The sequence below is a fragment of the Jaculus jaculus genome, chromosome 10 (genome assembly GCF_020740685.1).
Source record: "Jaculus jaculus isolate mJacJac1 chromosome 10, mJacJac1.mat.Y.cur, whole genome shotgun sequence".
Lineage (NCBI taxonomy): Eukaryota > Metazoa > Chordata > Mammalia > Rodentia > Dipodidae > Jaculus > Jaculus jaculus.
This window is the reverse complement of record NC_059111.1, coordinates 29537682-29552293: the sequence shown is the minus strand read 5'-3', so window position 1 is coordinate 29552293 and position 14612 is coordinate 29537682. Positions and strand designations below refer to the sequence as shown.

The following is a 14612-nucleotide window of genomic DNA, read 5'->3' as shown; positions in this document are numbered from 1 at the left end:
ACATTAACTCTGAAGTGGAGAAGAACGGTTCAATCCAGCACTGGCAATAGAAGCAACCAAATTGTCAGGCAGGGGATATATTTAGGGTGTTTCTGAAACACATTTAATTGCCAAAAACTCACCAATTGAACATTTGTAGTAAGGACCCAGCATGGGAAGAGTAGAATGGAAGAGAATACAAACAGAAGGACAGCAGTGATGAAAGGTTAAAGGCAGGCAAAAGTCCTATTTGCGTCTCAATCTCATATAACTGAAGGGCCATGCAAGCTTCAAAGGGTGTAAGCAATAGCGGGGGAGTGTCCACATATTCAGACTTAGAACAAAGTCTTTGTTATCCATTTGTCACCTCTAAATCATGTGCATGTGAGCTCATGCAAATAAATGGTGTGCATGTTAAGTTACATTTCTGCTAAAAGTTCAAAACAGAAACACAGAAAGGATCACAGGTCATTCCTAAAGCTCCAAACATGTTCTGGGTAGTTTAAGTAGTTAGAATATTAAAATCAGGCTAACAATATTTGCTTGTAGCTTTCCAGAAAACAAAATCACACTAACCTTCGGAGGGTTATTTTATTATTAGAACAAATGAAGAGGGTATTTGAAAACCAGTGCCTCACCTGATGGATCAAAGGAGCTGCTGCTTGAAGTTGAAGGCGTTGTTCCAAAGGCTGCCTCAAAATTGGGCTGAAGCAAGTTATTCTGAGCTGGAGTCACTGGTGTTGGAGAAGGGGCCATGAAAGACCCCCCAAATCCTAGAAAGAAAATGTCCCAGAACTGTATAAGCAAAACTAAGTGAAGATGGGGAAGTCCATATAACCAGAGGCAGAAAAAGTTAAGAAAAATGAAAAAGAATGAATGCATACAAATTAGCAATGAGTGAAACCAAGGAAGTTCATTTTTCAACAAGTTTCTCAAGTATATTGGTATGTTACATATTAATGACAGATTCAATTAGAAACAAGATAGCACTTAATTAAGAAATATGCTCATTTGAAGCATCTTAGTAAAAGAATCTGTGATGTTCAAATCTGTTATGATGAAGTTATAAAGCCAAGATGGCATTATTATGGTGAAAAATCACACCATTCTTTACATCACACTGAAAGTTTACATTTCTTCAAATAACAACGCCAGATGTCTAGAAAATGTTGCACACATTGACTTAGACATGAAATACATGCTTGAAAAATATGCACCAAATCCTCAATTTGCCATTCACGATTTAGTTCCATTGTAGTAAGTGTTGGTCTGCCCCTTCGTGACTCCCAGGATTCAGTTGGTCATGTGGGAGTTTCCTGCCTCTAGTTTACCTTCTGAAGGCAGGGAGGGTGGGTTTTCTGCATAGATAATGCTGACAGTTACTTCTCTGAATTATTTCATGGGTCCCTGTGGCTTGGGTTCCTATACCGCAAACTCCTTTGCAGAGCAACCAGAGCTGTCCTGTCTCGGGCTGCTCCTCAACCCTGTAAACCACTGCCACAGCAGCTATAACTCATTGCTTCTATTGCCACCAGGTCACTCCCGAAGGGCTTCCAGGCTTTGTGCTGCCACCTGCTGCTGCAGCCCCAGGCACACACCATTGCCCTCATCACAGTTCCTCCTGTTCCCATAAACTCTTAATCCCTGTGTAACCCAAGCCCCAAGACCAACCCCAGGGATGTGGGCTTAGAAGCTGGGTCTGACTTTTTCTTGTCTTTTCTACTACTATTAAGCACAGTATCTGAAACACTGAGTTAATGTCCAGTGAATGAAGAACACTTCTGAGTATAAAAGGGAAGGAGTTAGCAAAGATTATTGAAAATGCACCAAATCTCAAAATAATACTATTTTTTTAAATTCTAGAAGCAGATCATGCCTCTCAACTGACAAAGACAAAAACAGAGGTTTCTATCTATTATTTCTGTATAAAAATAGGCAGTCTCCAAAGGAAGTGATTTCTTAAGATAATGTTCTATTGTAAAAAAATATTACTATCATAAATCTTTTTAATATGGATGTATGCATGCATATAGACACACAGAATTAGCACGCCAGGGCCTCAGCCACTGCATTCAAACTCCAGATGCTTGTGCCATCTAGTGGTCATGTGTGACCTTGAGCTTGCCTCAACTTTGTGTGTCTGGCTTATGTGGGATCTGGAGAGTCAAATGTGTGTTCTTAGGCTTCACAAGGAAGCGCCTTAACCACTAAGCCATCTCTCCAGCCCCATTGTTTTATTTTAAATTGAGTTCAAGGATGTTACGTAGAAAATTCCTCCCGATTGGACTACTCCCTCCTGAAGGGAGGAGGGAGGCTCTGGAGACTCAGGAGGTCAAGTCTACGAGAGATGAAACTTAGAAGGTCAAAAGACCACTCCCTGGGGTTACAGGAGTGGTCCACAGCTGTTGAGAGGCAGACTGAGAGCTATGTTATATAGCAATTGAAATATTTCCTCCAGGAGGGAGGAAGGGAAGCTCAAGAGATTCAGGAAGTCAATAAGTCTGGGGAAAAGGTTACAAGACCATCCCTAAAGGTATATTAAGAGTAAACAACTGTTCGGGAAGAGACTCTCCAGCAAATAAATGGAGCTGCAAGCTCTGTAGTACGCTCCAGAGATGCTGCTTCCATAAGTCTAAGTCTTTTGTCTGCCTTTCCAGATTGGTTCTTACTCCCATACAGGGAGTGTGAGAGTCCACCTTTGCCGAGGTGGACGTTTTGGTGATTAAGGTGCCTTTGAGTCATCCATACTCCTGTAAGCAATCCCTCACCCTGCTCTGTAAGTGACCCCAATAAACTCACTGGTTCTCCAAAACTGGTCTCGGTGCAGTTGTACTTTGGTCTATTGTCTGTGCCCTGTATGTGGTGAATAGACACGTGTTCACATCACCCCAGGGGAAAAGTTTTCCACTCTGCTGAAGTAATGTGGTTAAGCTAAAGAATGTAACACTATAGAGGGCCTCTTAAAGCTGGCCCATGTCACTTTTGAGTGTAGATTTATGCAGTCACCACAATTATTTCCATTATGGAGAACATGGTTGTCCTGCTTGGCGATGGCCTCAGAAATTAGACACACTGTCTCAATTCACATCATTTTCCTCTATGTCCATTTTTACATTTGTTTTCCAGGATTCTGTCTATATCTTTCAAAAACTTATATTTTCAATTGCTATACCTTTTGGGGGACCAAACTTGAGATTTTGTGCACTCTCTACCCTTAGCCCTCAGTGGATATATCTTGATGAATTTGATAGTGTCACTCATTGCTGTGTGAAGTATTTACTTTCATTTGTTATAAACTCACTCTCAAACTTCCAGCCAGCTCTGACATATGGATCATATTTATATCCTACCAGTAATTCCATGGCTTGGAAAGAATTATTCCTCTATCCTGTCCTCACTGGCCACAGTCATTGCCTTCTTCAGACTTTAATCTTCTTCTTTATTTTTTTCTTTTCCCTTCCCTTTCTTCTGTTACCCATTCTTCCCCTCCCTCCCTCCCCTATCCCTCCATTCCTTCCTTTTTTGGTTGTTTGACACAGGGTTTCCCCTGGTAGCTCTGACTGGCTGGGACTTCATTATTTAGACTTGAACTTGCAGTGATCCTCTTGCTTCTGCTTCCCAAGTGCCAGGAATATAGACATATGTACTATTTCTGGTTCCAGAAATCTCTTTAATTTCACTGCAATGAGTATACTAAACAACTTGAAAATGTTATTCAAGGGGAAGAAGGCAAAGATAGTATATCATGAATAGTTTGATGCTGGAATTAGTTTTCTCTATCAAACCTAAACTAAATTTGAGTGAAAAACAACTGGATTTTACACATCCACTTAGATAGTTTACTTACTTATTAATTTACTTGGTCTTTTGAGACAAGTTTCATTATGTATCCCTAGAAGACTTTATGCAGACCAGACTGATCTTGAACTTGCAGTTGTCCTTCTGCCCTCTGTTTCTGACTACTGAAATTCCAGATGTGTCCTACCATACCCAGCTCATTTATTAATTTTTGAAAGTTCTTTAAAAAGACTTTGATCTTGGCCAATACCCATGGAACAAATGGTAAGTTTCTCTGCAAATGAACGTAATGCAGTGGCCCAAGTATATGTTCTATGTGAGGTGCATTAAATATAAATGCTTAGAGAATGTGAAAACTTAGATACCATTGTTAGCTAGATTACAGATATGAGGTGACTATAATTTTGTATTATGTGTATCAGTTGGACTTACCTTGAAGGACTAGAAAAGTTCACAAGATAAAATAAACATGGTACAGAGCTGAGTGTGGTAACACATGCCTTTAATCCCAGCACTTAGGAGGTAGTGGTAGGAGGATCACCAAGAGTTCAAGGCCACCCTGAGACTACACAGTGAATTCCAGGTCAGTCTGGGTTATAGCAAGACTCTACCTCAACCCATGACCACAAAAATAGAACAGAATGAGCATGATACACCATAAGTATTTTTAGTAAGAATATGACTTTCTGATCCTGTGATATTTGGGCAAGTATGAAATGCTTTTCTGCAAACAAAACAGAAGTAATTAGGATAAACTGAGCTCAAATTAACTTTTAGGAAAACTAAAATTACTTTAAAATTTCTTACATCAGGATATCTCATGAAAGAAGAGTTAACTATACTAAGAAAATTAGATACTTCCATATGTAAGTTAACTTACAGGAATTATTTCAGAAGCACATTATATAGTAATATACCACATACAATAAATATTAATTAATTAATTAAGTAATTTAATTTATTTAAGTAGAAAATCCAGAGAAGTAAGTAAGCTTATAGAGTAATTGTCCTATCACTGAAAGAACCATGAAAAATACAGTGGAAGACATGGGCCAATCACAGTAAACACACCTTGCATAAAAGTCAACCTACATTGGAACTTCTGTCATTAATTTTCTTCTTTTTTCTATTCCATTTCAATAAGACTTCAGAATGGACAGGTCAACTGAATGTCTTAAGCTTTCTTTCAGTAAAATGCCCCACTGTGCACTTTTTGGCACACTTCCCCTGGAGCTGGGGCACCTGCTGTCAGAGTTGGCCATGTGGATGTACTAAGATCCAGCATCATCACCTAGGATTGAATCTCTTGGTTCTGCCCATCACTCTCTGACTTGGAATTAAGAGTATGCTGCCTTTGCCCACAGCCTTTGGCTTCTGCTCCAGATCAGAGTTCCCTGGGCTCATAGGGAAACATATCTCAGGTTCTAGCTCCACAGGGGATAGTAAGGCACAAACGATTAAAGACACTGGAGTGGACAGTGTGGCCTTAACAGCATCAGGTGTGGGCACAAGGCCCAGCCACTCTGCCAGGTTCCTGTATAGTGGGCTTCAGTGGTCTGTGTGACAGATCTCATCTGTGGCAGGCCAACAGATCCCAGAGACAAAGGGACTTCTCAGAGTTCTGCCATTTTACATGCCATTTCAACCTGAACCATAACTTCAGAGCAAAAGGATTATAATCAACCATTTCATTTAAACACGAGCTCTTTTTGTGGCCTGTTTAAATCTCATTGTTGGATCTTGATCGTCTGAATTGCATGTATTGGTAAAAAGCTTAAAAACTTCAAAAAACAAAAACAAGTTGAAGCCACTGTGAAAGATATCCAGGTCAGGAGAAAAGTGAGGCAACCCTGTAGGCCTTTTCTCCAGGTATCCACTGGTGTTTTGTAGAAAGTGAATGGCTGTTCATCATGCTTCAATGCAGACAATGAAGCAATATGATAGTGGGGACTTGGATCTTCACAGAAGTCACTAGGATGGGAAGACTTGGCACATAGGGGTATCATGCTTGATTAAGGACTCAGAGAAGGTGGGAAAGATAGGAAAAGAACCACCTCTGCCCATGGACAGACCTAACCAGACTGAGTTACTGATGGAAAGAAAGGTGAACAATTGGTTTTTACAAGTCCCTGCAGCTCCTTGAAAAAGACTTGACCAAAAATTAAACTTCCCACAGCCTTTAAGGTTGATGAGCATTTATTAGGAACCATTGTTACTGGTCACAATTCTAAGAATGAATATTTCTCAGCCTGTTTCAATTGCTGTCAGGACTGTGGGCTGCCTTACTTCTAGGTTGTAGGTGACAGCCTCGCTAACAAATGAGAAAGTTACTCTTTATGGACCATGTGCCTACTTGGGTATTTCAGCAGAGAGACTCTAGAGGCTGTTGCTTCCCTATGCCAATATGATTCACTCATCAGCATTAGCAATTGTCATCTATCCTTGGGACCATACTACATCCTTTGTGATGATGGGGGAGCTCCACCACGCAATGTTAGCACCATGAGAGTTCCACTGATATGCTGCATCTAAATTTAACCTAATTCCAGGTAAGCCTGGGCTAGAGAGAGTGAGACCCTATCTTGAAAAATCAAAATTAGGGGCTGGAGAAATGGCTTAGCGGTTAAGGTGCCTGCCTATGAAGCCTAAAGATCCAGGTTCAATTCCCCAGATCCCATGTAAGCCAGATGCACAAGGTGGCACATGCATCCGGCATTTGTTTACAGTGGCTAGACGCCCTGGTGCACCCATTTTCTCTCCCTCTGTGTGTGTGTGTGTCTCAAATAAATAAATAAAAATACAAAAAAAGAAAAATCAAAATAAAATAAACTTAACTTGGCCTTCCATTTGGCTACTTTCTAGGTCTGAGTCTCATGAAGCATACTTTGCTCTGCATCCCAAGAGTTTCAACTCTCTGTGAGTGCTTGAGGTGTTCTCTTGTCATCTGTTTACATTATTCTAGCAATAAGCTTTGATCCTAGGTAAATAATTGTGCCAACCTACTCCCCACTAATCTAGGATCACCTTGTATGTTTTCAGATAGAAAAAAAAAAAAGATCAGCTTGTTAAATAAAAATCAACTAACCACATGATGTATGTAACAATAGGTTCATTTCAACAGGAGACATGTATACTGGTTCCTCCTAAGGTGAATCACACATTGCAAAATCAATTGCAAATTCCCCATAAGTTCCTTAGGAAAATATGAATGTGGCCATTACATTATAAAATTTCTATGCAAGCACATCACCTTTCTAGTAAACAAAAACCAACATGCTGAGTGACAGGCAGAGTAGGAAGAGACATGGGGTAGCATGAAGACAACTGTAGCAAAACAACTAATTTCATAAAAATTAGTCATAATCAACCCCTGTTATATGATGCCAAATTTGCAACTTCATGTCTTGAAAGGAAAAGAAAAAATGTAATTTGCAATTTATGTATTATCTGTTACTTACAAAAATCCATCCAAACTTAACTTTTACAAAATTTTAATTGAATTACCAGCCAGTAGATCTGCCGATGCTGATGAAGTAGAAGCTGCCTGAGGGGCTGGCTGAGTTTCAGAAGCACTACTTCCAAATGCATCTATCCATTATCCATCATGCAGCCAGAAAGTAAGAGAGTGCAGGACAGTAAGTACACCAAACAGTCCAGATGTCATGCAGAAACATGCATAGACTTGACATTCTGTGTTGTGAAACTGTCTCCTATGTACATATGAAATGACTGGGTTAATTTAATTATGATCTAAACAGTTGATTTTATGTTTTCTTTTGAGACTAGATCCTCCTATGTAGCTCAGACCTCAAAATCCTTCTGCTGTTGCCTTCTAAGAGCTGGGATTATAGGTATGTATCAGCAGTGTTGCTGAATACAGTTTATTCTCGCAAAATAATTATAACATTATTGCAAGACTGAGAGAAATCTTTTTTTAAAAACAAGTCTTTTGAACTAAGTTCTGCCATTAATTCACAACCAGGTTTGAAGTTAAAAAAAATAGTTAACAAATGTAAAATAGAATTTCCTCGTTTGCTGGTTGAGTTTTTAAAAAAATTAACATACCCAATTCAAGTAGCAGAAAGTATACTTGTACTTGTGTGTCAGGCTCAGTGTCTGAGCCCTTCAGATGTATCAGAATGTATGATGTCATTGTACCTTCAGGCATCAACATGGCAATATGCAAGACTGCTTCAATGTACAGCAAGTATTCTACGTGGCCACAACTTGCAAAAGATGCCACTTCAGCCCAGTCATACATGTGTATGGGCACTCAGTAGTCATTCCAGACCTTTACTAACAAGTTTATACTAACAAAAGATTTTGGATGTAGCATTTGAACAAGTAGTTCAAGAATTAATTGAGTGTATCTTTCTGCTTTCAAATACCATGTATGGAAGAAGATCATACACTTACACTAGAAAACAATGGTTTTCTATTTTCTAGAGGGATTTTTAGAATGTAATAACCTTACATCATAATTATGATGACATCTGACTGCTATTTTTTCAATTCTGAATTACTGAGTTTACATTATGTTGCCTTTAAGAACTTAGGGACTTCAATGGAGCCAACAGATACAATTCACTGGGGGGGACCAGTAGTGAGAAATTCCAGTCAGGTGATTATGAATCCAGATGAGCATAAGGTTGAAAACAAGACTTCAAATGAATAATGATCTGGATGTATTATGTCATGATGTGATGAGCTGAAACCCAAAATGAACTGATGGGATGAAGATGAATATGGCAAAGAAATGGAACAGATATGAAAACTCAAGTTTACACATGACAAAAATAACTTCACACAGTCAAGAGGAAAATAAAAGAAATATAATGGAAGATGGAGAAACTGTACAGGACAAAAAGACCAGATCCCTTAAGTGCTAAACGAGGAGAGATACGCACCCCCAAAGAGGTCTATTACACCCGAGGACTCCACCTTTGCAGGAGAAGAAGTGGTTGCAGGAGAAGGTGCTGCAAACGCATCCACTGCAGTGAAGCACAGAACACGAGACAAGCGTGTCAGCCAGGGGACCATGCATCCCCAAGCCTTGGCAACAGTCTTTGAAGACTCATGGTTGTTTCAGACAGGAAGATTGTATATCATCTTAACAGTTAAGGGAAGCAAATGAAATTTGCTTGAGGTGGCAAGTTTTAGTTCAAAAGAGGACATTTCTCTTTTTAATCAGCCTTAGGTTTGAAATAGTAATCTTCATCAGTTGGAAACAGGCTAACGAATGAGATTTTTGTAGGTGAATTTTCTTGAGTTTGAAAAAGCATCAAATTAACCCAAGGTGTTACGTCCACCCTTCCATACATGACCCCCCCACAGGATGGCTCTGAAGGCTGGCCTTGGGGAAGCACTCACCAGATAAGAGGTCAGCAGTGAGAGAGCTCTCAGGCACTGGAGAAGCCCCTCGTGGTGGAGAGGAGAAAGCATCTTCCAAAAGTGAAACAAACCAAAACCAAACAGAAGTGAGTAGCAGAAATCTGAAATCAAAGTCACAGATCTAACAAATGCATTATCACACAGAGTACACAGGGAAAATCAAGACAATGTCCAAAGGAAACAGAACTGGAGAAAAAGGTTGCTTTGTTTTTACCTGTACCAAACAGGTCTATGCTAGGAGCCACCTCTGGCTTAGGTGCTGCAGCAACTTCAGGAGCAGACTCAAATAAATCTAAGACCAAGAACACACAGGTCTTCACTCGACCTGAAAAACAAGCCTGAGGACAGCATCACTTTCCACATTTCTGAATGAGCAATTTGGAGGGATCTGGGTTAGATTAAATGGTTTCTAGAGAACCATTTCATGACATGGTATTCATGCAGTACAGATTCACTACACCAGATGGGAAGAGTTCAGTAACGACAACAAATTACCACCAAAGATATCTAGAGCAGGAGGAGCAGTGGTGGCGGCAGCTGCAGAAGTGGTGGCAGCAGCGGTGGTGGCGGTGGCAGCGGCGGTGGTGGCAGCAGCAGCAGCTGCAGCGACAGGAGCAGGAGAAGGAGTGGTTGCGGGAACTGGAGGGGCTGTGCTAGCTGTAGGGGTAACTACAGGAACGCTGGTCTCGGGTGGCTTCATTGCAAAGAGGTCCAGCTCAGCCTCTGCACTACCTTCAGATGGGGCAAAGGGGTCTTTGGGAAAGGAAAGTGGAGACACATATAGCATCAGTAAGGAAAGAGACAAGAGATAGCATTGTAAACTATAGGTAAGAGACACCTGACACACAGATTCACGCACTAGCTAGGCCCTAGGCTGCTTGGGTTTAACTACTATCCTATCAATGGAGGTTAGCAGTTGGGATGCTTTTCTAAAGAAAATGCAGTAGGTACCATAAGTTGAGTCTGAAATACTTTGCAGGGTGCCGTGACGTTAGGCTACAGTTTTAGTTCAGTATTCTTCAAACCCTTAACCTCACCAATTTGGTAGCTTTGAAAGTTCATTAAAACATGCCAATATATTTGAACTCAATGTTAAAAAAGAATGCATTAGAGGGGAAAAACATTAAGAGAGCATACTTGCACTGACAAAAATTGTCAATCTTGAGGAATTGCCAATTTTGATAAGTATGCACTTCCTGTCTTAATGTTTTAAGTTCTGGCATTATTTGTTCAGTTATGATGAATGACCATTCATACTAAGAAGAAAGTAAAATTCGAAAAACATATGGCCACATCTAACTACGCGGGCTTTGCATTAGGACAGAAAAACAACAGACTGGCTCATGACCGTAAACCCACCATTTCCTGAGCATGCATCAAGTGCTGCGGCTACGGGGGTTGGGGTAGCTGGTGCGGCGGCCCCTTCGGCTGCTGCAGGGGCCTCCCCAGGAGAAGCTGCAAAGGCATCTTGGGTGCAGTTTTTTTAAAATAACAGAAATGAAAGGAATAAAAAGAGAAGAAAATATAGTAAAAGAACTAAGTTAAATTGTGAAGAAGGCTCCCTTATACAACATGAATTTTTTTAATTGCATTTTTTTTATGACCCATGCACCGCTGGCAATCACAAAACATCTACTCATTGCATATCATCATGTTAGTTCAGGCATGAGTGGTAGATTGTGGAGATTGCTGAGGCGCAGCAGGATCCAGCAAGATTCTCATTGTATAAGGGCTGTAAGAAGCATGTTTTATGTACCATCAGAAATAAATGGATGTGGAAAATTAAAACACAAAATAACGTTACTACATAACTTAAGACATTAAACTTTCATGTCCAGGTAATACTTATTGCCTGCATTACCAGGTCTCTGACTAATGGCTTCTAGGAAAAGCCAGCGTCTTCTTTTTATATTATATTACCATAGATGAAGTCAATATAAATAAACATTTAAATTTGAGAATATTTATTGTATAGTATGGACAAAAAAAATTTCCATGGTTAGCATGAAAGGTTTACTAAACAGTCACAAAGTTTTTATATCCTTAAAAAGAATCTTCACACATAAAAATACATATAAAATTAGGGCATGATGTTTAATGTCTTTATTTCTACTTACTCTTTTTTCAAATATTATTATATTTTCTAGTTCTATGGAAAATGATCTGTTTTCAACAGATTAAAAATATAACTTCATGTTTTAAGACTACAAGTATATTAGTGTTTATAGTGCTAAGGCCATTAACATACAGCTAGGCTCAGCTTATGAATATCCATTTTTTACTTCTTATTTGTTTTTTCCTAGTTTAAGAGACAGAACCCAGTGTCTTGCATATACCAAGCGGGTACTCTGCCACTAAACCACATTAAGTGGCAGACAGATATAGATACTTCCTGATGTGTTTCTACTAGTGAACCATGTTAATTATGGTACATTAATAGAAAACCTATTGTTTTAAAAGTACAAAAGGAAGCAGCCACTGCAAGCATGGTAGGCTTGAAAGAAGAACCCTTGAGAGTGTTACCAACACCCACTCAGAACCTTCCACTTCATGCTTCTCATCCCTAAATCCCATTTTCCACAGCATCTACTAGTGAACCCTGATGCTTGGTCATCAAGAAGAATTTTTCAAATATGCTTGGGAAATACCACATAGTCTATCAACTTTATCACACCTTAACTTGGTCCATTGCACTCGAAGAAGTCCTATGGTCAAGAAACTTGTTTTTCTCAGTTGATTTCAAAAAGTCCCAAACCAATTAAATGTGAACTACATCGCTTTTTTTTTTTTTTTTTTTTTTTTGGCTTTTCGAGGTAGGGTCTCACTCTGGTTCAGGCTGACCTGGAATTAACTCTGTAGTCTCAGGGTGACCTTGAACTCACAGTGATCCTCCTACCTCTGCCTCCCGAGTGCTGGGATTAAAGGCATGTGCCACCACGTCCGGCGTGAACTACATCTTACTAGCACCATCAGTCCTAGGTTTTTTGTGGAATCAAAAAAATGTTAAATGCAATTCAATTAGGTTAAAAGGTCCTTTATAAAAATCCAAATAGAGGGCTGGAGAGATGGCTTAGCGGTTGAGCGCTTGCCTGTGAAGCCTAAGGACCCTGGTTCAAGGCTCCATTCCTCAGGACCCACGTTAGCCAGATGCACAAGGGGGCGCATGCGTCTGGAGTTCGTTTGCAGTGGCTGGAGGCCCTGGCGTGCCCACTCTCCTCTCTCTCTCTCGGCCTCTTTCTCTCTCTGTCTGTCACTCTCAAATACATAAATAAAAATTAAAAAAAAATCCAAATAGAGTACCAGCTATTTATACCTTACTATCCTGAGGAAATATATGTTGTTCCAGAGATCCACAGAGAAGAGAGAACTAAATGAATAATACTAGAGAATGAAATCAGTCCTAGGACATGGACAGAGCTACTTCCCCCAACACTAGAGGACTATGGGCAGCATGAAAACCCTGAGGGGAAGGGCAGGAGGAGACAGGAAGACTTCAGGGGGTGGGCAGGAGTGTATTCTGTCATGACTACGGGCTGTTTGTTTTCATCATTGTATACCTGGAACTGAGGGGCCAATACTATTGGCAAGAATAGAGCAGTTAGAAGTCATATTTTCAGAAAATTTTCAATTTAATTTCTATAACTATCTTATGAGATATCTACATTTTGTAATAACAGAGCCAAAGTTCAAAGGCTTTGTGTCCTAACTACATATACACAGATAAGTAAGATAATGCATACATTAAGTGACTTGATTTACCATTCCACAACATGTATGTGTCTCAGAGCGTCATGTTACACATGAAAATTGATGAAACTTTAATTTTTTTAATCGAAAAATAAAAAAAAAATCTGGGCAACTTGATCAATGTCATGTAACCATCCAATGGGAGAGTTAGATTTTGGCTTATAGCTGTCTACCTGTATTTTGTGTGTTAAGCCACCAGACTGCTCAGATATAAACCATGGCAAGTGATAAACACATATAGTTCTGGGGAAGGAAATGCTTATGGGCTGACCTCTTATGTGCAAGGAGGTGAAATCTCAGGAAAGATTTCTTTTTCTTTTGCCAGCCACATATCTGCTTTAAATGCTGTTCTTATTTAAGACTAAATACTATGAACTTAACTCTTGAGGACTCCCACTAAAACTTTCATTAAACACGGGAGACCCTACTGCTGCCCCCGCCCCTGTCTGTCTTGCCAGCCCAGGAGGACGGAGTGTGAATGGTACTGTCCTTGTCACTGTGGGAGTGTAGTTATTGAGAACAGCATTAAAGGAGTAGCGACCTGCCTAGTCCAGTCAGTCTTCAGAACTATGAGAGAAAAATAAAAATTCAATGCTAAGAAATAGGCAAGTAGCTGGGTGTGGTGGCTGACACTTTGAATCCCAGCACTTAGGGAGGCGGACGCTGGAGGAACATTGTGAGTTTGAGGCCATCCTGGACTATAGATTGAGACCTTGTCTAAAAAAAAAAAACAACAAACAAACAAACAAACAAAAAACAACATCAAAAATCAGTATGTGCAGATTCGTTTACAAAACCATGTGTGTCATGTGTGTTGTCACCTGTGTGCCATGGTGCACATATGGAGGTCAGAGGACAACCTCAGTGTGCTGGTCCTCCCTCTTTTCACTGTGTTGATTTAGACAGGGTCTCTCATGTCTCTTGTCACTGAGAAAGCCAGACTAGTTGGCTTATGAGTTTTGGGATTTTCTTAACTCTACCTCCCATTGCCAGAGTCATGAACCACTTTGCAATAGGCTTCACATGGGTGCTGGGTCTGAACTCGGGTCCTCAGGCTTGTGGTAAGGTAAGCACCTTAACAACTGAGCATTCTCCCCAGCCCCAAGAGTCTTCTAATAACTAATTTTTCCCATTGTCTTTGGGACACTCTTATTTCTCCAATATTGCAAGCCAAAGCTTGTTCCAATCCTGTTCTCTTTCTCTTACAGTTTATTTCTACATCTGGCCAGGTTTTCTATCAGGAAATACCTTCCTGCTACTCTACCATGACAGATGCAGGCCAGGTTTCTCTAGCAGGTGGAATGCACCGAATGACTATTCCTTTATCCTTCCAGCATTCTAAAAAGACTTTTCCTCTCAACCTTCCTGTTGCATGACGACCTTTCTTAAAATTTCCAGTAGCTATTCCTCACAGCCTGGACTATTTTCTCTTTCATACCAGCTACTTAACCCATGTACAAATCTCACACTAAGCACAAAGTCAACAACTGTTCTCAACAGGTTAAGAGTCACCATACTGGTTTCTTTTCTTCCTCAAAGGCACCAGGTCATAAGGCCCATATAGGAAATCTAGCTATTTATGCTTGTATTAAATTACTGGCTTTAAGGAAGGCTGGTTAAGCTAATTGGTTAGCCCATAGGTAGAAATGCAGACAGACTATGAGGATGGTCTTTGGCTTCCCAGACACTTGTTTCGT

The 14612-nt window shown here is 40.1% G+C and overlaps 1 protein-coding gene across 3 annotated transcripts in view; it reads right to left on the bottom strand.

The window, feature by feature from the left end:
- Snap91 (synaptosome associated protein 91) overlaps positions 1-14612 on the bottom strand; it is a 131348-nt gene that overhangs the window by 16293 nt on the left and 100443 nt on the right. For all 3 annotated transcript variants that reach the window (XM_045160372.1, XM_045160373.1, XM_045160370.1), the window contains exons 17-23: positions 10528-10635; positions 9664-9921; positions 9383-9460; positions 9148-9219; positions 8685-8768; positions 7282-7365; positions 618-752 (exon numbers count right to left, since the gene is read on the bottom strand). In XM_045160372.1, the coding sequence (XP_045016307.1) occupies positions 618-752; positions 7282-7365; positions 8685-8768; positions 9148-9219; positions 9383-9460; positions 9664-9921; positions 10528-10635 (819 nt within the window). The remainder of the gene's footprint in view (positions 1-617; positions 753-7281; positions 7366-8684; positions 8769-9147; positions 9220-9382; positions 9461-9663; positions 9922-10527; positions 10636-14612) is intronic.